Below are 24,422 nucleotides of genomic sequence, written 5' to 3'. Positions count from 1 at the left end.
CCCCAAGTCCTTCTCCTCAGGGCTGCTCTCCATCCCTTCATCCCCCAGCCTGTATTGATACCGGGGGTTGCCCCGACCCAGGTGCAGGACCTTGCACTTGGCCTTGTTGAACCTCATGAGGTTCACACAGGCCCACTTCTCCAGCTTGTCCAGGTCCCTCTGGATGGCATCCCGTCCCTCCGGCGTGTCGACTGCATCACTCAGCTTGGTGTCTTCTGCAGACTTGCTGAGGGTGCACTCGATCCCACTGTCTATGTCATTGATGAAGATATTAAACAGTACCAGTCCCAGTATGGAACCTTGCGGGACACCACTTGTCACCGAGTGTTATGCAGTGTTAAACCATCTTTTCACGTGTCTCAAGATGAAACTAATCCAGCATCCAAGACCAATAAAAGAGAATCAGGAGGCACCTACTGTCTTCCTTTCTTATCACTTCTTTTAATGTCTAAACCAGAATTCTTGGACATAACTTTGTACTTTGTTAGAGAAATTGAAGGACTTTATACCATCCACAAGAATGAAATTGTAGAAAAGTCACTATTTTAGGAAATAAAAGGCATGCACATAGCTTTCTGAAGGTGTAAGAGAAGCAAAGGTGCACTGCTTTCTTTTTAGCCTCAGAGATGCGAGCAAGTCACAGTTTCACAAAGTACACTTTTTATTGTTTGTTTCTATTTATGGGTAAAGCACAAAAGATTACAGTGTATTTCAGACTAACAGATCTCATAAATGAACTGCACCCTTTAAGGCTAATAATTCCTTTTATTGTCCTTATATCGGGTCTGCCAGTGTATAAGACAGCAGGTTTACTCCTTTGCCAGCCCCCCCGCCAGTGAGGACTTTGAAACAGTAAAATAGACACTATCCAGCTCCTGCATTTTATTGCCTTTCAGTTGTCTTCAACTCTGATTATCTTCTTTAGTGGATTAGGACTCCCTACAAAAAGTTGCCTTGACAAGCAGATCCCTTTCTCCTCTCTCAAATCAGCTCTCCTAGACGGGAGATAGCGTAACATTTATAGAAATCATGCTTTTGTGGAGTAGTGTTTAAAACAACAATCTCTGCTGCTGATTTACTCCTCTTATCCATCACAAATTTAAGATAAGAAAAAGGAGTAAGTTAAAAGACCAATTTTACCATAAAAGTGAAGTCGTCAATCTGACACAGAAACACAGTTCCTCATCTGAAACAGAATCCTTGAACTGATCATTGAAACCTCCCAGTCTGGTACCATCTGACACATCCAATACAAAAAGAAAATATGGTCAAGATCAGAGAACAGGAAGGACCAAGGGTTTTGAAAGTTTAAGAATAAAGCTAAAAAAATCATTAAGTCCCTCATTTGCAATAAATGATATGACTAACCAGCAGACAAGTTGTCAGTTCATCTTACTGTATTTAAATTTGTATCAGGTGCTATCACATCAAAAGGAACAGAAGAGCGTGCCTTCCTTTAGTACCAAGTGGTTGAAATACTCATTAAGATAAGAATAATGTAAAAGTCTAGAGAAATATGGTATCATCAGTACAAACCTCCAGAGTTCCCATAAAGTAAACACAGGGCTTTAGAAATGCCTATCAAAATTGTCTCTGTAGAGTATTTTAATGGCAACTACATATTAAACCCTCATACAGTTCAGGCTGCCATTATTTGCTGAAGAAAGCTTGGGAATCTTGAAAAATGAATCCAACAATATCAAATGGTGATGCCTAATTTACTGCAAAGAGATCCCTGAATAAAAAAAAAAAAAAACCACACAAACCACAAAAAAACCCCCCAGCACCCCCCCCTCCCCCCCCCAAAAAAAAACCAACACCCCACCCCACTTGGAACTGATTACAGTATATATTTTTAAAATACTTTCCCTCAACTTTTCTTCTGGGCAAGCAAGACAGCGTGAATGCATTCCACTGTAATACATTACAGCATGGAAAGCGTTGAAAACTGTTTAGTTCAACCCCTCAAAGGTCTCAAAATTCTATTGGTCAAACAAGTCCGCATTTCAGCAATGTCTTAAACTGTTTCTTCTATGCTTTCTGTGTTACTGATGAAATCAGTGGAACTTCCTGACAATAATGGCATTACACTGAGGTCACACAGGAATAAATGAGGTTCCTGAATTGTATAACAAGTTTGGGGGGTTAAAAAGTTCTTCCACACCAACAAACAAGAATGGAAACATTATTTAAACTTTCCAGTGGCTAGATGCAGTTCATAACTAACTCCATCGGTTTTCAGAATCATTTTCATAGCTAACAGGTTGCTAACAGGTTCATTTTTATCGAAGTCACAAGGGTTTACCCACTGGGAATCTGAACACGTTATCACTAAATCAAAAACATGAACTATCTGATCTCGTTATACATAGTTCTATTTAATGTATTTTATGTCACACTAATATTGTTTAAAAAAAGCTTGCTATTCTTGATATCTTAACCTTGTAAACCATATCAAATTGTGATGCCTAATTTGCAGTGAAGACACTTTATGCTAATTACAGTTTCTATTTTCAAACTATTTGTATTCTATATAAAGGTAGATTTTATATAAACACCTAAATAACACTGAAATGCCAATACTCATGCTGAGGCAGATGTGGCTGTAATATTAAACCTTGTTTAAAACAAAATGGGAAAGAAGATTCCTACATACTCATCATTGTACCTGTAAATGAGACCTAATAGCAGGTAACAAAGCTGTTTACAATTAGCATGCTAATTCTGAAAGTGCAATAAAAATGAAGATTTCTTTTCCAAGTTTTTCCACACATTCCTATTCCCCAAATAATCAGAAAGACAATGAAGTAGAGAATTCCCTTATAAGTGCAAGCATCGAATGTCAGTATTCTTAACTATACTAGATAAGAGAAAGCTAAAGTCTCTCTCAATCCAACGCTTACTTTGTGGCAAACCAAAAGTTTTCAGACTTCAGCTTCTGCTTTTTCCTGTAATTCCTATCAGTGAATTAACTCATGCGATTAATTCTCAACTAGTGATACACATTTTATAAAACCAGATTTAACATTTTTTTTTACCACAAGATACATTCTCCTAAGGGAAATAAGAAAAGATCTCACATAGGCAGGCTTTTCATTTGTAGAAGTAAACCAGTGGTTTTGGATATGCAACAGAACTGCATCATTAAAAAATAGGTCTTTCATATCAAGAGCCATCAGCTATAAAGAGACCACGAGCAACTAGTGTTGATGCCCAAGGCTCTTTCCAAAAGGGAATACATAATGAGTCTAGTGGACTGAATGGCAAGGAAAAATTCAGATTGTTTATCTGTCTGCACCTATCAGGCCCAGAAGAGATAAAAAAGCAGAAGTGCAGAACAAAAACACTAAGGAAGAGAGCCTGTATAGTAAAAAAATATTTTGATACATGAATATGCCATCTTCAATTGCAAAATACGGAAGTAAAAATAATTCATATATAGATATAGAAATATGTGTGTGTATAGATATACATATTTATATAAAGAGGACATAATATATCTATTTCATAATACTAGACGGATTCAACTATATAGGACAGAAATGTATTTTGAACCTGAAAATGTGCATTGGAAGAGCTAAACAAAATTTCACTAAATAAAGTGAATTCCTAATTTCAGTACTTTTTACAAGCTGATTTCAATACTTTTTACAAGCATGGATAATTATTTTTAATCCTAGCTTGCACAGAAACAAAGGAGAATAGCAAGTTTAGTTATGTGTGCAAAATCACCCAAGTTAGTTATAGCTGAGAACAGAAACCACGTCAAACTTCCAGCCCTGTGCTGCATTTACTAAATCACACTGCTCACATTTTTTTTCCAGGATGACAGAAAATGCTCAAGAAATTGAGTTACTGTTATGGACTGTACCACCTATAGTATTGTATGTCCTCTAGCTGATACTTCAAAAAGAGGACAGTTTTCTGCCCAACTAACTCCTCCAATGGATTTAAGCCAGTGGCTGACAATCTTTTCCAATCTGGAGATCCCTAGAAATTTTCTACTGTACTTACAAACACCAAACAGCAACTGTAAACCTATGAACTGCTGGCTTGGTTTTCTTAGTTACTTTTCACAGCTTTCTACAACAAACCATCAAATAACTCACCCAAAACAACTTTGTAATATTTACCACGAGAGAAAACAAGGCAAATCTGAAAAAGTAATCTATAGGGAAACTTTACTACAATAATTTTCTAGAGCTTGATAGCAAAATGTCTACAGGTTTCTCAAACATCTTTTTGTTAGTGTGACATGCAAGCCTTTTATGTTCAACATGCTGATTTATGTTGCTGTTTTGTAACATGGAGGAACTTCTGATTTGCATGTACTTCATTATTTTCAATAATATTTTACAATCCTTTAAGTATAACAGAAAAGGACTTTAAAATCTAGTCTGACAGAGTGCAGCTTGATCACATTCATTGAAACAAATCCTTAGGCATAAGCATCAATGACAAAATGTGCTCAGGCCTTTATTGAACACAAAAAAAATTGCAGCCTTGGAAAAAAAATAAAATGTGAGCAAACTGCTATCATATTTTTTTGCTGAATTCATCTTTTCATACCTGTGCTGGGTTTCCATACATAATACTATGCCAGGCTTTTGAGGGGTAGGAGAATGTGACAGTTCAGCTTTGTTTACATTGCTTAGAGCAGAACATAGAATTCTCCGATTTAGCTAAAACAACAGAACTGATTGTGCCAGGTTCTCTTTACATATGCACGGTTGCTAAACTGTAGCATGGAGTAAAAATGGTAGCATGCAACACTGTCCAGACAGTGTAATGACACCCAAAATACATACAGATCAACGGCCCTAATGGCACGCTCTGTTGATTCTTCTAGTTCAAAATTCTCCATGTAAGGTTCAACCCTTACAGTATTTGGGTTGGATAGATTTAAAAATCAAAACCAAGGCAACCAAAGTCACAAGGCCAGACTTCCTCCCTTTTCCTGAGGAACAGATTAAAAAAAGGACAAATTATAAAATTAAACAGCTCACAAAGATGTTGCAAACATTTTGCATTGACACTAAAACGCAGACAATACACTCTTGCTTGTTACCAAGATACACGGCTATACTTTCTCAAGGTACATTCAGTACCTTCAGAATGCATGTTATGGGATTAAATATAATGGCTGACAATAACAAAGAAAACAGTGCATCTCCGTGCAAAAGCTTAGCATTCTGCTATCCTTTGCAGCAGGCTCATGACAGTATCACATTTTGTATATCACAACAATCAGATGGCTCACTAAATCTACTCATCTCTACAGAAGTAATTTTTTGCAAGATTTTACCCTGACAGGCATAAATTGTTTTTTTTAACAGTACGTAGGAGTCGCATGTTTTTCAATGAGAGGACTGTGGGCATCTGACAGAACTGGATGGCTTAGTTTGCATGCAGTGAAGAGCATCTGTCTACGCAAGGCAGGATCAGGTTCCACGTTTCACCTTCGTTCCTGATGTGGTATGCCCATTCTAAGCAGTAACAATTACACTGTGTTTGAAATCAAATTTTTTGAAGTTTGGACTAGAAATAGAGGAAAAATCAGATTATGTTTCCTTTTCCATTCTATACCTACCCTGCCTCAATTAAGTTAGTTTTGTGAGCCCCTCTCCACGACCACAGTCAGTGGTTCTATAGCTCATTAGAAGGCATGGAATTACATTGCAGAAATTGCCTGTTCACCCATCTATCCTAGCTAGTTATGCTGAATAGAAGCAATCTTCACAAGCCTGAAAGAAGCAGCAGGACTGCTTCAAACTTCTGAAAAGTCCCATCCCTTCCCCTTCTGAGAAAATATAAATAGCTCTTTCCTTTTCTCCCACCTTCCCTACTCAAACATTTCTCCTACTCTCATCCTGAGATGAAGGGAAGTGTCTGCAGGATGAAGACTCTCTTACTAGGAAGGAGGGAGCAGGACCAGTCAGAGCAGACATGCAAGTTTCCCCCTTAAACTCATGGCATTTTGCTGTAGACCTCTGAAAGACTCCGAGAGCTTTCAGCTTCTAGGTGAAACCCATGGAACATATTCCCTGATTTTTACTTTGAATTCACCACTTCTTCGTCCTAGTTTCTACCGTTAGATTTCCTGCTCCCTTCTCAGAAAGACAAGTAGGTTGTGTACTATCACTTCAGACTGAACCAAGCCTTCCAAACCTTACCATAAAGAGAACCATTAAAAAAATATATACATATTATCTAGGGAATATGTCAAATTAGTCTCGTGACTCCTGCACGTCAGTAGCCAGCATTTTAACTGATTCTGACTGAATGGCATACTATTCTTCCAGCAGCAGGACAGATATTAGACTTCACAGGAAAAGTGGGACTTTCAGCAGCTTTAGTGGTAAGCTGTGAAGTTGTCTCTGCTGCAGCATTTGAAGCTGAAACAAAGCATTAATTACAACAGAGAGGAACCTCCTGTGCCAAAGCACTGCACATTTAAGGAGCCACGTAAAACTACTGAAGCCGAGCAGAATATGCCGAGAACATTTCTCAGGAAACTTGTATGTAGTCAAGTAACTATCAAACAACAGTTTTAAGAAAAACACCGACTATTTAAGAAGCAAAAGGAAACTGATTTTGATAGACAATATTTTGTATGGAAATTAACTATTATTTTTTGCTAAACTTGCTAAACTCCGAAATGGAGATTTTTTTATTTTTTTATTTTTTTATTTTTTTATTTTTTTATTTTTTTATTTTTTTATTTTTTTATTTTTTTATTTTTTTATTTTTTTATTTTTTTATTTTTTTATTTTTTTATTTTTTTAACCACAAGCTTAGCAGTTCATTGCCATTTACCCCACACCTCAGAACAAATCATTGATGGAAGAGCTGCACAAAAACATATGCAAAATTATCCTTAAAAATATGCATTATCACATCAGTGTTTTGATGACAAGCACAATTTTATCAAATACACTAAGTGCAAAGAGAAAAAATACTAAACAAACATTATTATCAACTGCATCATCAGAGCAGCCCTTTCATGGGAACAGTGTAAATGCCTTAAGGGGAACCCATCTGTCTCCTCTGGTGAGCTTTGCAAAAACACTTCATTTGCAACAGTTGCATCCATATCTTTTGTTCGATACCTGACTATCGTCCGTGGCCCATCGGGAGAAGGTAAATTTCCTCTGCACCACACTTATCATGAGGATGTGACAGCGTTATCAGAAGGAACACTTCTGTATTTATGTACTTTCCTTCTAGCTGTATCTACGAAAGAAGTAGCAAGCACTTTTCCTAACTTATGTTTGACTTTAATATGCTGATACAGTCTTACAAATATTTTTCAACAATAAAGACTTGTATAACAGAAGTCACCCTCTGCGATAGTAGTTTCCCTAAGCCACTTTTGCTACAACTGTCTGAATACTAACCACATTCTTGGCTTTCTCCAAATAATCATACCATTCAAAACTTGACACAACATGATTTTTAAATGTGTTTGCCCTTCATCATTTTAATGATAGAATGCCACAGATACTTTAATTTAGAAAAAAAAGGACATGGTAAATGTCAAAGGTGTTAGCAGAGTATATTTATTTCCACTGTAGGAAAAGTCACATGCTTTATAATAATATCAGAATAGATTCTACAAGCGTCGCCACCTAACTAGAGGTCATGGAAGACACTGCAGCACAGCAAAAGTTTCTGAAGATAACTTTACAGTAGGTAACTCCCATAGCAGCGGCTATAAGCTGAAACACACAGAAACAGGGTAGGTTAGACTACACTGAGATCTGACTTACAAAAAGAAGGCTTTTAAAAATTAGCAATTTTAATTAAGAGAAACATTTATGAATTGTATGTGTGATGTATACACTTAATTTTCTATTTCTCCACTTTCTGAGCTAAGAATTCAAACACAAGGTTTTAAGTCCAATTAAGTCCAGTTCTCAGTATAGCTCATGTCATTCTTTTATCAAACATACTGTTTATCCTTTTCTTGATTTGATTTTAGAGCATACGTCCACCTTATGCTCACCTAACCCATCTCCGCATAGCAGTATTTAAAACTGATAAAATTGAGGAGAAAAAGTACTAGTTATGTTTGATTAGCCATACACTTCATGGGAGACTTAACAGAAAAGAAAGTTTCAGATTGGCATATATTAACACTAAAAGCAAGCTGATGGAGAAAGAATTAAAAGTCAGCCACGTCTTCTCCCATATTACAATGTCACAGCTGATAATAAAGTAACTTCTTGGTCCTAGATAGTGCCTCACGCTGAGAAATTGGCATGTTCTTGGTTTTATTATTTTAGTTTAAACACTTTTTTTTTTTTTAAACAAGACAAGATCCACTGAAATTACAGCAATTTCACAAAACACAAGGTGGCTACCCTAAAGGTGTAGTGACAACCAGAAATGCTATAGCTACATTGCAGAATTGAATAGTCCAATGCCACAGAAATATGTACACTAAAAGAACTTTCTCTCCCACAGGGCTGTGGGCAGAAACCCACCCATTGATCCAAAGCAAAAACCCTGCAAAACAACCCTGGGTATTGTCAATAATAAATAAATATTCAGAAAACGAAAATGCATAAACGGAACTTAAACTAGCTGCAGTTACCATAGAAACCAGCAAGACTTACTCAACACTTCCTACTCTATTCCATTATCATTCAGTATCTCATGAACTCAAATGGAGCAGCATTGTTCCTATTCCTATGGAAACCCTGGAAATAGCCCACATCATTGTCACAGGAGATTAAAGCAATCTAGAACACGTCTTAGATTCATTTATGTGCCGCCAAGGCCTATGAAAGGTTAAAAATAACCAAAGTCCATTTCTCAATAGAGAGGAGCAGAATCCAAACTATTCCCTATGAACAGTAGGTAAGTAAGAAACATCAGCAAGCAGTTTATAATCTGTAAACAACTGCGATGAACAGATCTGTACAGTTACACTAACACACTGAAAGGTACATTCTCAGCAGCTTTGTGTACTGTGTTTATACAAATGCCCTAGCTTGGTAAGATTAAGCCCTCTAGTCCTTATGACATTTCTCTTATTTCTTGACCAGGGTGAGGAAAGGGGAACTTCTATACATATGTAATAGTATATAATCTAAAATGCATACACAACTCTTTCCACCTCCACCTTAAAAAAAGTAAATCTGCTACACACATATTCAGAAACACACATACTGTTAAATAAACAAGATTCATGAATATTTGAATGACTATGTATTAAAGGTAAGATGCTTCCCCATCACTCCCTTCTGACTAGATAAATGTCTCCATTTTCTACTCTATTAATCTAAACACGTAGAGTGAGTAAACTTTTGATCTAGCGATTAGAAGGTATGACTGTAAGCCGTAAAAAATGCCCCCCAGAGCCAGTTCGGTTGTGTGTCTAGCACAGAGGCAAATCTTTGACTGTGTTAATATGAGATGCTTTTTAGGAAGAACAGGAAAGAATAGTCACTTTCTGTAATCCATTCCACTCATACAGTCTTTGGAATACGTGTGTTAGAAGATTACTCCATCCCATACTCTGTAACAGCTGTTTGATATCTGTTGCCCATTTCTCCAGTCCATTTTTTGAACCTGTTGACACTGTCTACAGTTTCCCGTCACAAAAAAAAAAAAAAAATCCAGAAGTTCACTGATACTCATCTGAAAAAAAAAAAACAACCTTTTTAAAAATCTGTCTTAAATTGATCCCTACAACTTTCATAAGTTGCCCTTGTTTTTAGCATCTGGTTAATAACAGTTTGACACAGATTGTCCACCAACTTCCTTTGTGAATGCTGACCATATCCCATACCAGCCTTTTCTCCAAACTCCAAACTCCCAGCAATGTTTACCTTGTAAGGCAGCTGTTTCACATCCTTATTGCTTTTGTTGCCTTTCTCTGTCCTTTATTCTGTCACTCTTAAGACAGAAAAATAAGGACTTCATGCGGTACTCAAGATGTGCGTATATAGAGATTTTTTTTGAGTAGCAAAATTTTGTCACCTGTCTTGTTCTTGATGATGCCCAGAGTCAGTCAATTATTTCAAAGAATTGTCCATGATAATGCCAAAATATTTCCTCAGCTGTATCTACCAGTTCTGGCTTCAGAATCACGTAAGTGTGGTTTAGATTTTTTTCCCCTTAATAGATTGCCCTACTGTTACACACACTGAAGTTCATCAGCCACATACTTGCTGCCATGGGTACGAGTGTGCCACTAATTTCTACACTTTGAGATCGTCATTAGCTCCTTTGTGTTTTACTTTCTTCATCCATAAAATATAGTCATCTGCCTCAAGAGACAGTTGTATAGTTAATTTATTAACAGCTACTTCTCGCTCTGTCATCCTCAGGGACATGTAGAAAGGCAAATTAATGGTTAATGAGATAACTTATAATCATTACAATGTCCCTGAAATGTTTAGCAGTCCCAAACGGTCAGGTAAAATCTCATTTTTATGTTAGGAATTGGAAGCGGATTCAGTATTGTGTAGAAAAAAAAAGTACACGCGCTCTCTCCTGAAGCAGGATGGCTGTAAACCTTGTACTGAAACTTTAGTGTATCTTTTGAAATCTTTCAAACCACGACCTTAGAAACTCCAATTTTGCTTTAACTTTTGGGAACTATTTTACTTGCTTATGGAAACAAGTCTTGATATGGGTCTTGGATCAATAAACATATTAAAAAAAAAACCCAACACAAAAAACCCAAACCACCAAGGACAGGGAACATTCTGTGGTTCCTGCCTGTGCAGTCAGACCTGGAGGCTGAGAAAGGCTTCCCCCTTCTCCTCTAGTTCAGAAACCTAGAGCACAACACAAGGGAAATATGGCACTAGTTATTTTTGCCTAACTAGGGGAGTTTACAGGTCACACCAAACCTTCCTTAACTAAGAAAAATTGTAATGTCATAACCAACAGACTGCAAAACAAATGCTGTTATCCAAGAATGCATGTGTTTCACTGCTGAAAAACTAATGTCAGGTTTGGATTTGTAAAAGGCTTGGGATATTATGAGTATGAAAGACTAAATCACTGAAGAATACCTTCAATTTCTACTGTCAAGTCAATTAATACATTTTATTCTAAATTAAGTCCTATTCAGATTAACTGCATCCTAAGAACATTACAGGTGCTCAGAAAAAAAAAAAAAGCATGTTAATTCCACAAAAAGATTGGTTGCAAGACATCTCCAGGATGACAGGGTCCCACAATGAAAAGAAAAAGAAAGACCAAAATTTACGAGAGCTTTGTTTATCCTTGAGAAAGCTCGTTAAACTCCATATTCAAATTCTGAGATGTTGCATACTCAAGGTTGCTCAAGGTTTCTCTTCCTGCTTTGCAAATCTAGTAAAATAGCTGATATTGTGAAGAACACTGTCAAAAAATCTGTATGTATACCAAATGTACCTGCCCTCTCCAAATTCGTATCTGTCAGGGATACCAAATTATCCTTTGAGCATGTATTCTCATTAAAGTCATGAGAAAACCGTTACTGCCTTTGGAAGTAGGGAGAAACCCCACATAATTTCCATGCTGCTAAATTTCACTTTGGCTGCTAGGCAACTGTAACTTACTGCAAGAGGTGGTAGAGTTTTTTTCTTCCTCAGTGTTAAAAGAATTTGAGTCCTCTCCTTCAGAAAAAAAAAAAAACAAGAAAATGCAGCAAGAGCAAAGCAAGCTGTGAAAATATCCTGAAAAAAAACAAGCAGTATATAGCATACTTACATTTTTTTCCAGGAAAATCTGCTATAATTACTTACATATTTAAAAATCCACTGGTATTCCTTACTTGTATTTTTTCAAAACACTCCACCAGCTGTCAAGCAATTGACCTGAATACAAACTTAAAACAAACAAACCAACCAACCAACCCCAACCACCAGTACTTTTAATTCTGTTGCTTCATGTATGTTTTTTTCCCCTCTAGGGTACTTATCCCCTCGGTGCCTTATCAATTTTGTTCCCATCCTAAATCCAAAACACAGCACTGTACCAGCTACTAGGAAGGAAATTAACTCTATCCCTGCTGAAACCAGGACAGGTACTCTTATTTGACACAATTTTTAATGAATCTCCTCTTTATGACATATTTATGGACAAAACCTATGTCTTATCTAAGTAAAAACAACTGACTTACACTTAAGAATGTTTGCTTGAGCAAGATTATTGCACGTTAGTTGCATTTCAGTACCACATGTATTTATAATCAAACTGTGATCATTATAAACAAATTAGAAAACCTGAAGGCTTACATTTTTACAGAGTCACAGAAAGATGCTGCTCTTATCTTTCCCTGAATGAGCAGTGAGGCCTTCTAGCATTTTGAAAGTTCTTCAGAAGTCCAGTCAAGGGTCTAAACCTTTCCATAGCAAACATTTAGTGCACACTCTATTCTCTGGATGGTCTTTGCTTCAGACTTCTAATCACCTTCTAAAGTTTTGACACCGATTTCTCAGAAACTGTAATGTGTAGACCTTGGAGAATGAGACCCTCTGCCAAGCAGAGTTCCAAATCCCAAGCTGGCCCCAAGTTTTATTACTAACCTCAAAACTTCGTTCTATCTTGCCAAAACATTTGTTAAGACTTGCATTTTTCAACCTTTGAACGTGTAGGACAGTCAGAGCTGGGGAAAAAAGAATGACTGCTAGATTTTTTGGATAGATGAAGAAAATGTAGCAACAATTATACATTCCAACCAAACTATGTTACAGAAAATTTCTATTTCATTTTAAATGCATACTCAGGAACATATAGTCACTTTTTAATTTAAGAAAGCACCTTCATATACTACTTCCTCATCTTTAGGTTTTTAAATGTAGTTAGTAAGTATTAAGAACATTAAGAAAGCAAAGTAAATAATCTTCTAATTAAATAACTTAGTAAGAAGCAACTTAAATAATTAATATACTGCTGCCACTAATTGCTCTCCCCTCTCCCTCCCCCCCCCCCCCCCCCCCTCCTTCCTTTCTCTTTGTTTCAATGCTGCCAATCTAAAAGACATTTTCATCACGCAGTGATGAAAAAGCAAAGCCTTACACACTCCATTTTAACACAAATTTGCCTGTTTCTGTCTGACTCTGTTTCCTTTAGGTACTGTAAGAGTCAAGGCAGCAGGCAAAACCACCACATGGCACTTAGCACAAGCTAAGTGAAGCTCATATCTCTGCTATGCGTTCACAGGTCACATGTTAAAAATGGAACAAACAACAATTTGCGCCACCGTTTTATCTCCTGGATTTGCAATTCAAATAATGATTTTTCTTTGTCAGTTTAAAGGAGAGTCCACATTCAACTGTGTCCTACGCTGAACTGTGGTAACTTCAACAATATACGTATGACTTTCTCTCGTATATCAAACGCTTTACCTAATTAAAGGAAGTCTTCTTCTTACTCAAATGATTTAAAAAAAATTAATTTCAGGAAGCAAAATCAGTTCATAAACACCTTTAATTTCCTGCTTCTTCAGATTAATTATGAATGTGTCTGATTCTTCTTTGAGAAACCCGCCTCAGGAATTTTCATCTGATACTTCCATCATCTACAGCATTATACAGCACTTCAAAGTAAATCCGTATTTCCCTGAACAGATTTTAAGTAAACTGTTACCTTTTATTGTTATTTACATTTATGCCACTCAACATCAGCTGCAAACAGAACTGCATGGGTTCAATTAGCATGTCCTTAAATCATGCACTTATGCAATTTAATATGGACACCTTTTTAAACAGTATGTAAAATTCTCATCTACAGTATTTAAGAGCAAAAGTCACATTTTCAAAGGTTGTGCCACCAAGAACGTTAAGTTCCAGCCTTAATGGAAGGAGTGAGGAGAAAAGGATATTCTGACTATACAACTGTAGGCACCATGCCTAGCCAGCTCACTTTTCTGCACTACTTCAGAAACCAAAAAAGGTTTAACTGAAGGACATTCTGGATCACCCTGTATAAATGTCTTCCTCCAAAGCCTGCCCTTTCAGATGAAACGGGGTAGTGTGAATATTCCTTCGTGCATAAACCACTTGCGAAATGTCAAATGCAGAATTTAGCTCCTAAAGCAGTAAGAATGTCTAGTTCTATTTCAGTACTTCATCTCCACAATATTCACATAAACTACTGAATCAACTGCAATATTGGCACAATCCCATGTACGTGCCACTTCTACGTCTATTCCGTCTGATCTTGCTGTCATTAACAGACAAGAATTACATGCTATGAGACACTAAGTTGACATAATGATAGAACAAGTTATGGTCAAATGTTTTGAAAATTTGATGGTTTAATTATTTAGGAAGTAAATTTCCCATTCTTGTTTCTCATGTTGCCCCCCCCCCAAAATAAAAAAAATACCTCTTTTTAACAAAATGAAAACTACTCCTAGAGACTGAAAGAACAGAAATCTGTTTCCTAATGGCTCTCTGTTGGAATTAATACAAAAACACTCTGAGGAGCAGGTAACAGGGGCAACCCCTACCTCATGTAACCAAGAGCTAAGGATACAAGTGGAGATGTTAACAGGATATATTTGAGACACTACCCTTTCCGATATACCTGCTCATAGATACTCACATGATGAGGGAGTAGCATACTAAAAAATGACACAAGGCAAGCATTTCATATTGAAAAAACAGACATAATTGACCACTTCTGTGGAGCAACGCATGAAACTGGCAGCACCAATTCTTCTGTGCTCCAAAAAAGTGAGAAAGAGCAGGTGCAAACAATACAGAGTTTTATGTAAGAGGACCAGTATGAGAAGCTTTTGTGCCAGGGAGACAGTTAATTCTGCCAAGTGTTCAGAATGACTTCCACAGAGAATGGGTGAAAGTATTTCTGTATAGAGAGATTAATTTGCACAATACCCATATCTTTGGTTTCATCTAGTTAGCTCTAACATGTACATGTAAAAAAATACTGCCAACATTTAAAAGACAAGCCTGTTGGGTTTTTTTTCCATAACTCACAGCAAACATTGCTGGCAGGCCCAGACACCCATCACAAACAGATTTTACAAAAAGTTTCAGATACTTGAAAAGGCTGATATATTTTTTATTTGAAACAGAACATTTAGTTGATGTCAAAAGCAAAATATTTCAAGGTTTGAGACGGTGTTAATTTCTCCTCTCTTTGTTTAGTCTTTAAGTGTAATTCTTCCTCTTATCAATGGAATGGGAGGGGAGGAGGCTAAGAATATGATTTTTTGGTTTTGGGTTTTTGTATTTTTTTTCTTTTATTTCAGTTACAGAACTCTTCCCTCCCCTACAACCACCAATGAATTAAATGTTTTTAAGAAAACTAGTGTGGAGGGGAATCATCTCTTGCAAAGATTTCAGAGCTACTGTGTTTGTCAGGAATGGATTAAATCATTTCACTAACTGTCTCCAATGACCGAGATCATGAATAACAAGCAACATCCTTTGCTTTCCAGTAGATGCACTGAAACACATGATTTGGAAAATGTTGTTTTTCCCCGAAGTAAGTTTTAAACTAAAAAACAAACAAACAAACGTTGTTAAGTTTTCAACTAGTTCTACAGCTACAATGTTGAAGGCCTTCTAGTCTGTATTTTAAAGGTTGCCTACTGATTTGCATCTACTGTCTACACAGAAACGTTTGATTTCACAAGAGACTAGGGCAAATTGTCCTATGTTGATGTAAACATCCAATTTTGTACTACAGCTGCACAGATGTGGAGCTGTGACCTTTAAAAACAATTTTTGTCCTGCATTTTCCATACTGTTGGCCTTTCTTCTCTTCACCTGTGGGTAGCCACGAAGTTTAAATATTAAAAAGGTGATTATAGGAGCAGCCACTATATAAATATTTGTTCCAACACTCACAAAGCACCTGGACAAACTGATCTGATAAATTAGGAAGTTGTTTTGTAGGGTTACTAGCTAGGGTTACTAGTTACTAGGGTTAAAAGCTAGACCAGACATATCAAAGGTACGGTGACAGACTCCAGTAGAGGCAGGTCTAAAAAATATCAAGTTTTGATTCCACAAACAGCACTTGACATTCCACTAAGATTCACTTTGGAGAAAATGACTATCCGGGTAAGAATAATGGTAAGAGTTTTTTCCATGAGCAGAAAACACAAATAAAATTCTACTTTACACTGATGAGTGTTCAACACTTTGCTAACTTGTCTCCTTCACTTGTCAAATAAACCCAGGCAGCAGTTACACAACAGCCTTCAGGTAATCATGCTGAACTGAAGGTCAATTATAACTCTTTTCCCAAGTCTATTTTCAGTGGATGACTTTTAAAAACTTTTTTTGTAAACATTGGATGTGTAAGATTGATTTTAATTTAAACTCTCACAGTGTAAAAATGTACTATAATTTCTTTAGCTGCAGGTATCTCATACAATTTTGATTTCATAGCACTGTAAAGCCACCAGTTATTTCTTCTTCGGGGGTGGGGGGGTGGGGGAAATAAATTCCACACTTTGATTCAGAAATATAATAGCTGGCAGGAACAGGCTGTGTTAAGTTAGTAGGAATTCATGAGTAAGTCATAATATTTTCAAACAATATAGTTTGATAAAAATATTGACTTGACTTATCTACATTCTGTATGTACAAATAACGTGAATATTCTCTCTAGCACAAATGTTCTTTGAAGCAATCAGCCTTTAGCAAACATAACCATAAAATAAAATCTAAATGAACAGTCAATGTTCATACTGGAAATGGTCCTCCAGAAATTACATCCTATCAATTCAAATCCTGAAACTGATGAGTGCTATATTAAAATAAATGCATCTTGTTTTCTAAACTAAACAAAATTAGCTAACAGACTTCATACATCACTACTTATTTCTCAGATGGTTAGTCATATTGATGAGCGCAAATGTGTGCAATACCTGCTGTTATACCTTGACAAGAATATAAACATACTCTCAGAAATAATCTGACCCAATGATGTTGGCCAGCTGTCTACAAAAAACTCTGGAAATAAACGAGTCCCTTGTAAGATGCAATGGTAAGCTGCAAGTACAAAAAAATACCCCAAAAGAAATAAACAAAGTAATCAAATGGAATTGAATAAGTTCTCCCAGTATCTTGAATAAAAATACATAGTAACATGTGTTTCATATTTTAGGTTTTGGTCTTGATTGTTCATTTGTATTTGTGCTCACATACACCTCAGTAAAAACAACACAGGCCAATTTCTGACTGCATAGCTAGTAGCATACGACTGGTTTTGGGTGAATTTTAGTCTTGATACTTAAACTGGAACAAGAAGTAGGGCTCTAAGATTTGTCACTTTTAATGCTGAAGACGTCAGGAAAACACGCAGAAGATCAATATGCCGCTTTTCATAAGACGATCAACATGTCACTTTCACATAGAAGACGTGGTGCCAAAAGCAGCAGTGGAACGTGCTTTCAAGGTGTTGATAAAAGTCAGCGTTTAACATAAGCAAACGGGCAGAAGGTATTTTTAGGAAAAAATAATCAAAATAATATTACTGCAGAACTAAACAAGACAGTAGCAATTGAGCCACCTCAACTTTTCACCGTGAAAGACTTGATTGGGAAGTGCAATTTCTTTTCTTTGCCTTCCCTTCCCTCCCCCTACCCAAATAATTACTCTGTAGACCAGAACTGACTCACAGTAAAATATCTCTTAACCAAAGTAAACAATCAAGGACACAAATTCTGTCTTCAGTTTAATCCAAACTAGTTCCAAAGTCTCACTGGGATTCTCAAAAGTTTTAAATGGGATTTAAATCACTTTAGCTGTTAGTTTATAAGTACATGCATTCTAACAAGGAAACTAATCAAAATCACACAGGAGACTCCTTTTACTGCAGTGAACTCCACAGAAAACCCCTGGCAATTAAGTATGATTTGACAAGGCTATAAAATAATTATATTCACATAAAGTGAAAACTATAAAGGTTTTTCAGTGGAACTTTAAACCACATATTATCAATATCTGTTTTGTGGCTTTATTTGATACATAACTGTTCACATGTTTGAAGCTTTTCCTAAGTTAATAAAGAAAAAGATCAAGAGACCATAAACTCATTACTAGTCTATTGAAAGTATCACAAATCCCATTGCATGGCCAATTCAAACTTGTCTTTGCTTTACAGTTCTGATCACTATCTACATTTGTAACACTGTGCTTATTTTCCAAGTTGGCTTCCATTTTTGCTAGCGCAATTTTACTTCCAGACAAAACAGGCCTATAGTTTCACCACATAATATGAAATTACTAAACTCAGCGTTTGTAGCACAGTTCAAAATCATGGTGCCAGAATACTGAAATAGGCTGGGGGGTGGGCTGGAAGTCAGTTTTTCTTACTTGCTGTCTCTGCTTCTCTCTTGCAGTGGGAATTAGTCTGCTATTTTACTTCCAAAAGAGAAAACTGGGATTGACTCAGCGCTGATGCGACAAACCAATCAAAAATCCTCCACTAATGCTGGGACACAGTGTTTGTTAAAAAATGTTCTTTAAACTAAGAACATAGAAAACCATAGAAAACTTACAAGTACTCTGCCAGTTAATGTCTGGGCAGATATCATGACTCCTGCCCAATCCTTCACGGAGGTCATCCATCCCACTTCTGCTGCCACATTCTCCTCTTTTTCATCTGTCGGTTTGCAGGCCCCATCTGCCTGTGTATCTCCACCACCATTGATCTTCTGGGCCTCCTGCAAAGTGAGTATTTGGGTTAGTTAATGTTTAGCAATTTGACAGTGAAAGTCAGCGTAGAGTTGTGGCTAAGAAATGCTATGAAAAAAGTAAATCAGTCTTCCTAGATTCCTGCTAGATGAAATTAAGCACCTACTCGGCCATATCTCTTTAGAAGTAATAGAAATAGAAATGTTCTATGAGGTACTGAACTAACAACTAGATAATACCCCTCGCCTTGACTTTACATCTTAAAAACATGTATTTAGCATCAAATATGCTATATGTTCCTTGCCTATAAGCAGCATAATTGCCAACAGCTATGTATGCAATAACAGAGCTACATATTTTGAGTTTGTCAGACATACACTGAAGGACCTTTTGATGTATTAGTTCAAAACAACGTGTACTAGGTGCTAACATAATTTATGTACATTTTTAATTTACTATCATTAGAATTAATTATCTGAGTAAACCTTCACTGAGAAGCATGATGTAACAGACAATAATTATCAAGTGTGAGGGGAACAAAATACATAGAGAATCTGCATGCTATCAGTGAACCAGTGTTTCAATGAAAGTGTTTAATATATCACAGGAATTCTTCTGTCAGTAAGTGGCTCTCGTAGAACGGAGAGCTAGAAATTAAAGAGGAGCCTCAGCTGCACTAAGCTGACGGATGAGTCACATGCACTGGAATTCATATCAGTCTCTCACAGATGCTGCAGCAAGGATGTCGTGCTCTGTAACTGCCTGCTATGTGTTACAGCCATGCATGCTGCACAGAAATCACGAGAAATGATAGGAAAAGCCAGCCCGGATTGTGCAGCGTTTAAAACACATCATATGCAAAGTATGAGACTGTGCCGTGAGCATGCCTTTGGTGACAGCATAATACTAATGACTTCCTGAATACTTGACAAGTTATGCTAAACAAGCATAGGGGAGGCAGCAAAATTCAGTGCTGAGTCAAGTACTGAGCACTTGAACTGCACCCATAGATCCACGCTGTTAGTGCTTCAAACGCTCTGCACAGAACGGCAGCTTGAAAGATCTTGTTTATACATGACTTGCCTATAGGCCACTAAGCAGAAAATCAGTTGCCATTAATCCCCTTTGGGATATCCGCTATACAAGCAAAGATGATTGACGCTGGTTCAGAGATTATTACTACAGTACGAATACTACACTACCACGGTCAAAACGCATGACTGTGAGATGGCCTCGAGGACACAGCTGGACATAAAGGTAAGGGCAATCCCTGAGAGCAGTACTGAACTAATAAAGCGGTTGCACTGAATCTGTCAGAAAAGGACAGTAGAGCAATACCAAAAATGTAATATGGAGACCAACAGTTGTTTTTAGAGAATCTCAGTATTGCAACTTAGTTTGATAAGCAGATTGCTCTCTGTTAGTCTCTCTCTCGACATGCAGGCTCTATCTTCTTACTAGCAATTACAGCACAGTGCATGATGTGGCTATATTGATAACAACAAATTATTCAGCGTTACAACAGTAATTCAGTACTTCCTAAGTGAATAACCAGACAGAAGATAAAAGCTACTTTGTATTTGCATAACTGGACCTCATTCCCTGACAAATTTGGATACAGTGAATCAGATGTTTTGCACTCAGCTTTGAAAGACACATACTGCATTGCACACGCACAGAGCACAACCTACAGAAATGAGCTCACTGCTTAGGACGGTGACGTATACTACGGCACAAAGCATTTCCAGGAGGGTAACGCTTGGCCGGGGGCAATTTGTGACCCATATCATCACCGAGCCATATAGATCAGTCCCAAAGAAATACCTTGACCACCATCAGTGTTTTGATTATAAACCAGGAAAGAGAAACCCAGCTTTTTTTTTTTTTCCCCCTCTGAGTGGATTCTGTGGCTGTATATACCTGACATTCTAATAAAACAAAATCTTGAGTTTTAGGCAACCTATACACATCGCTAAGACCCTGGGGACACTCACAGGCCTCGCTGGCCCTGGCCGCTCTCCCCCAGGGTCTCCCCTCACCCTGCCTGTGGCCCAGGACGCCATTTCAGCCCAGCCCAGAGCCACCAGCTCCCCACAGCCCTGTCCTACCCAGCGTGGGCCCCGCTGAGCCGGGCCCCACCAGCCCGGCCAACCCACGGCTGGTTCCCCTCACCCACAGGCTGACATCCCAGGCTGGCCCCGAGGAGGTTCCTGATGCCCCGGGCTGGGGCTGCCCCGGCCTGCCCCGCTCCCTGGCGGGGGCGGTGGGACAAGGCCCTGGCTGCCATGCTCCGGCCTGCCGGCCTGGGCATCCCCCGGCCCTCAGGGAGCCCCCAGCCCCGCAGTGCCCCGACAGCTACTGACTTGTTAAAAATTACAGGTGCCTTTTTTTTCCTCTCTTCCCACCAGTTCGTCTGCCTTTTGTAACTGTTAGAGCTTGTCTTTCAGATTGCAAACTCTACACGCCAGCTTTTACCGCATGGTCCTCCTCTGCATAGCACAGTGGGCTTTTATACTCTGTACAAGTTTATGCTGAATAAAAGTATTAATGTGGTTTTCATAGTAAAAGAGGTATAATTATCTCTTCCTCTCAGATAAGAAACTGAGATGGTGATTAAGTGCCTAACGCAGTCACCAGGGAAGTCATCGGCAGAGCGAGGATGAAACCACAGGCTTTCTTGATTTTTCCACCCAGCACCCCTATTTAAAAACTCAGGGATGCACACCTGGCTAAAAACATTCATAATTATGGATTTTGGTATAGAAAGTCACAGAACTATAGATAATTAAACAAAAAGAGCTGAATGGAAAAGTCCATTTTATGGTAGTGAACTTGAAAATACTAAGGTTGGAAAATTCTGTTATTGTACTCCTTCCTTAACGCCAACCTTTTTGTCAATATATCAAACTGAATTTTAAAGACGTGATTATTCATAAGATTATAAAAATAACATTTCCTAACACTCAATAAAATAGTAGACAATTTACTTCATTGAAGGAGAAAGGTAGCTTTTATATTCTCAAAAGTTTCTAATACCCTACAGTTCTTTTTGCTGTATTGACTTTTGATTGCAAAGAGCAAGGAGCAGTAAGATGTGACAGACCTATTCAGTATTTGATTCTCTAAAGGTATTGAAGTCTGTAATACATTTGAATGGCTGTATTTCTGCATTTATGCCACTTATTTCACCTCTATTAAAATCTCCCACCCATATTATTTCTTAATTAAAATAGAAGTAAAACAATCGTTCCCTGCCAAGTATCATTTGGAGCAGTCTCATGATCAGCTACATACCAAGCCTAACTCTTGCCATTATTGTAGCTATAATTAATATGCAGATTAGCTGCTGTTATGTAATATTTGTATTCAGTTGGGATATTTTATATTTTTCATCTACATGGCTAGCTTCTTAGCTTACTTCATTGGCAGTTAAGTATTAAGAAAAGTTTATTCCCAAGTCATTATGCAATTGTGCAGAGATCATTAAAGGAGATCTAAAGGCTGCTTTCATTTACACTGTGTACAAATCAGTCCTGTTATTAACTGTATAGTCCTGTTCCATTGCTATTTTTTCACCTCAAAGCATTGAGTATCCTACAACGCAACCTGAAAAAGGTGCTTTAAAAAATAAATAAATAAATAAATAAACCTGACAGTGATGGTAATTGCTTAATTATTTACAGGCTCAGTAGCTACAAGTAAGGTAATACAATCTTTATCCACTCTGCTTACCTGTTGTTTCACAAAGTGTTCGTTACTTTACTTACTTGATGACAGAAACATTCAGGTAGATTAAGTGAGAAGCAGCACATTTCATGAAATATATATTTTCTGAACTTAATGACAAAGTGAAAGAGAATGCATGATGAGAAGGGGTGTACAGGAATCAGGACTCACTGTTCTACCAATGGTTTGACAGAGACCTGGACCAGAAACTTCAATGCTTTGTCGTATATTTTCAACAATAAATAATGATTTAGATTACACAAGTGCTGGGATGCTTAAGCATAGTTACCTTAAGAAAGCAGGCTTCAAAAAGGGAAAAGACACTCAAAAACAGTTTTCATTTTTGCAAATGCAGTCCTGCCTGCTTCACTTTACCTCTGTCTAGAATATCTGTACAAACATAGAACTAATGCACAGACGCTCCATTCAACCCAGGGCTGTATGAAATAAAATCAGAAAATTACTATGAAAACTTAAAACATCACCTGAGAATATTTGCCTTTTTAGAAGCCCTAAAAAAAACCCCAGGACACTATGAAAACAACGTGGTAAGCACTGTCTGAAGTATGGTACTGAAAAAAAACTTGGTCTCTCATTAAGGTATGCTAGAAAACATAGGAACTAGGCAGGTAATGTGAGGGAAAAGAACTGGGTTAAAGTCTGGTGAAACAAAGGACCTCTGATACTCCTGCTTATCTAACATTTAACTAGTATGAACAGCACACAAAAATCATGCAGTATCAACTGTAATGAGAATACAGGGCATCGAGTCATGCCCACATCACACAAGAGGAAGCAGTATGCTCAATTTAAGCAGATGTTTAAAAACAGTAATACCAATGGAGCAAGCCCAGTACCGGCCTTGGAATTCCGTCCTAGAGAACATGAGATGAGACAGGGCCTGCCAGAATGGTAGTGACACCTGGTTTGAAGTATGCAGTAATAAAAAAGTAATAAGATATAGTTTGGGGAAGTTAGGGAAGGGCTGCTTTAGATAATGATGCCAGCAACTTGCGATTTTATCTGTATTAACTGCCCCTCAATTAACGGCATTGCATTCCTAGAGCCTGCATTTTAAGAAATGTTTTATATCAGATCAACACACTTTCATACTAGCCACTCTTATACACTGGAAATCTATGTTTATGTTCCTTTCCTTTTCATTCACCTGTTTCCCCAAAGCCACCAACAGGTGCTATGTGAAGAGGAATAATTTTTCCTATAAGACTATTTCTCCTTTCTGTTAGGCAGACCTCTGAAACACCGAGTTTAAAATTATTAGACTTCTATCAGTAATTCAATTACATGCCCTTAGATACATTCTCTCACCATTTTGATAACTCCGAACAGGGGTCTTAAATTTGTATAAAACCATAACATTATGCTGCATTCTCAGGAGCTGGGCAATGTACACTGTACGTCAAGACTGTACGACTGAATACATTGCCACTGCAGATGTTCTCCATCAGATATAGTTACCATCTGTAGTCTTCACCTTAATAGTTACTAAGTACCAGTTCATCCAGTGCTAAAAACAAGCAAAACAAACAAACAAAAAAAACCACCTGAAGCAGTTCACCTGCTCTACTGCAGTTTAGCAAACACAGGATTTCATTGGAATATTAATAATCAAAGCAGATGGGAATGTGAGAAATAAATAGCTGTATGGAGACTTACAAACCTCTCTGAAAAGAGTCAGTCTCGTAGGAAAGAGAAAGCAAAGGCTAAAGTAACTAAATGTGAGCGAAGAGGTACTTCCCTACAAACCGGCCTAACCACAGCATTTCTTTGAATATTAGGTTCTTAGTCAATATCAGGTTACACTGACGTCAGTTATCATACTGTAGCTATGGTTTGGCTAGTTTCAAAGAATTAATTATTGATACCCAGAAAAACATTCTTCCTTTCACTGAATAAAAGGAAACAGAATGATCTGTGGAAAACATGGCTGATGAGCTAGCCAAGCATTTTCTCTCATAAAATATTCACAAGCTATGTAATTTGGTGTTTGCAAATTTGGCAGATTAAGAAAAATTAAGTCCAAAATAGATTCCAAAACTTCTCTTATTAGTT

At 37.4% G+C, this 24,422-nt stretch overlaps 1 protein-coding gene across 4 annotated transcripts in view; it reads right to left on the bottom strand.

The window, feature by feature from the left end:
• The window catches only part of KCNMA1 (potassium large conductance calcium-activated channel, subfamily M, alpha member 1), a 513,257-nt gene that overhangs the window by 358,057 nt on the left and 130,778 nt on the right, over positions 1 to 24,422 (bottom strand). For all 4 annotated transcript variants that reach the window (XM_009328726.1, XM_009328723.1, XM_009328725.1 and 1 more), the window contains exon 2: positions 18,488 to 18,652. In XM_009328726.1, the coding sequence (XP_009327001.1) occupies positions 18,488 to 18,652 (165 nt within the window). The remainder of the gene's footprint in view (positions 1 to 18,487; positions 18,653 to 24,422) is intronic.

The sequence above is a fragment of the Pygoscelis adeliae genome, unplaced genomic scaffold (assembly GCF_000699105.1).
Source record: "Pygoscelis adeliae isolate BGI_AS28 unplaced genomic scaffold, ASM69910v1 Scaffold16, whole genome shotgun sequence".
NCBI lineage: Eukaryota > Metazoa > Chordata > Aves > Sphenisciformes > Spheniscidae > Pygoscelis > Pygoscelis adeliae.
Note: the sequence above shows the minus strand (reverse complement) of the source record. Positions and strands in the feature narration are given on the sequence as shown.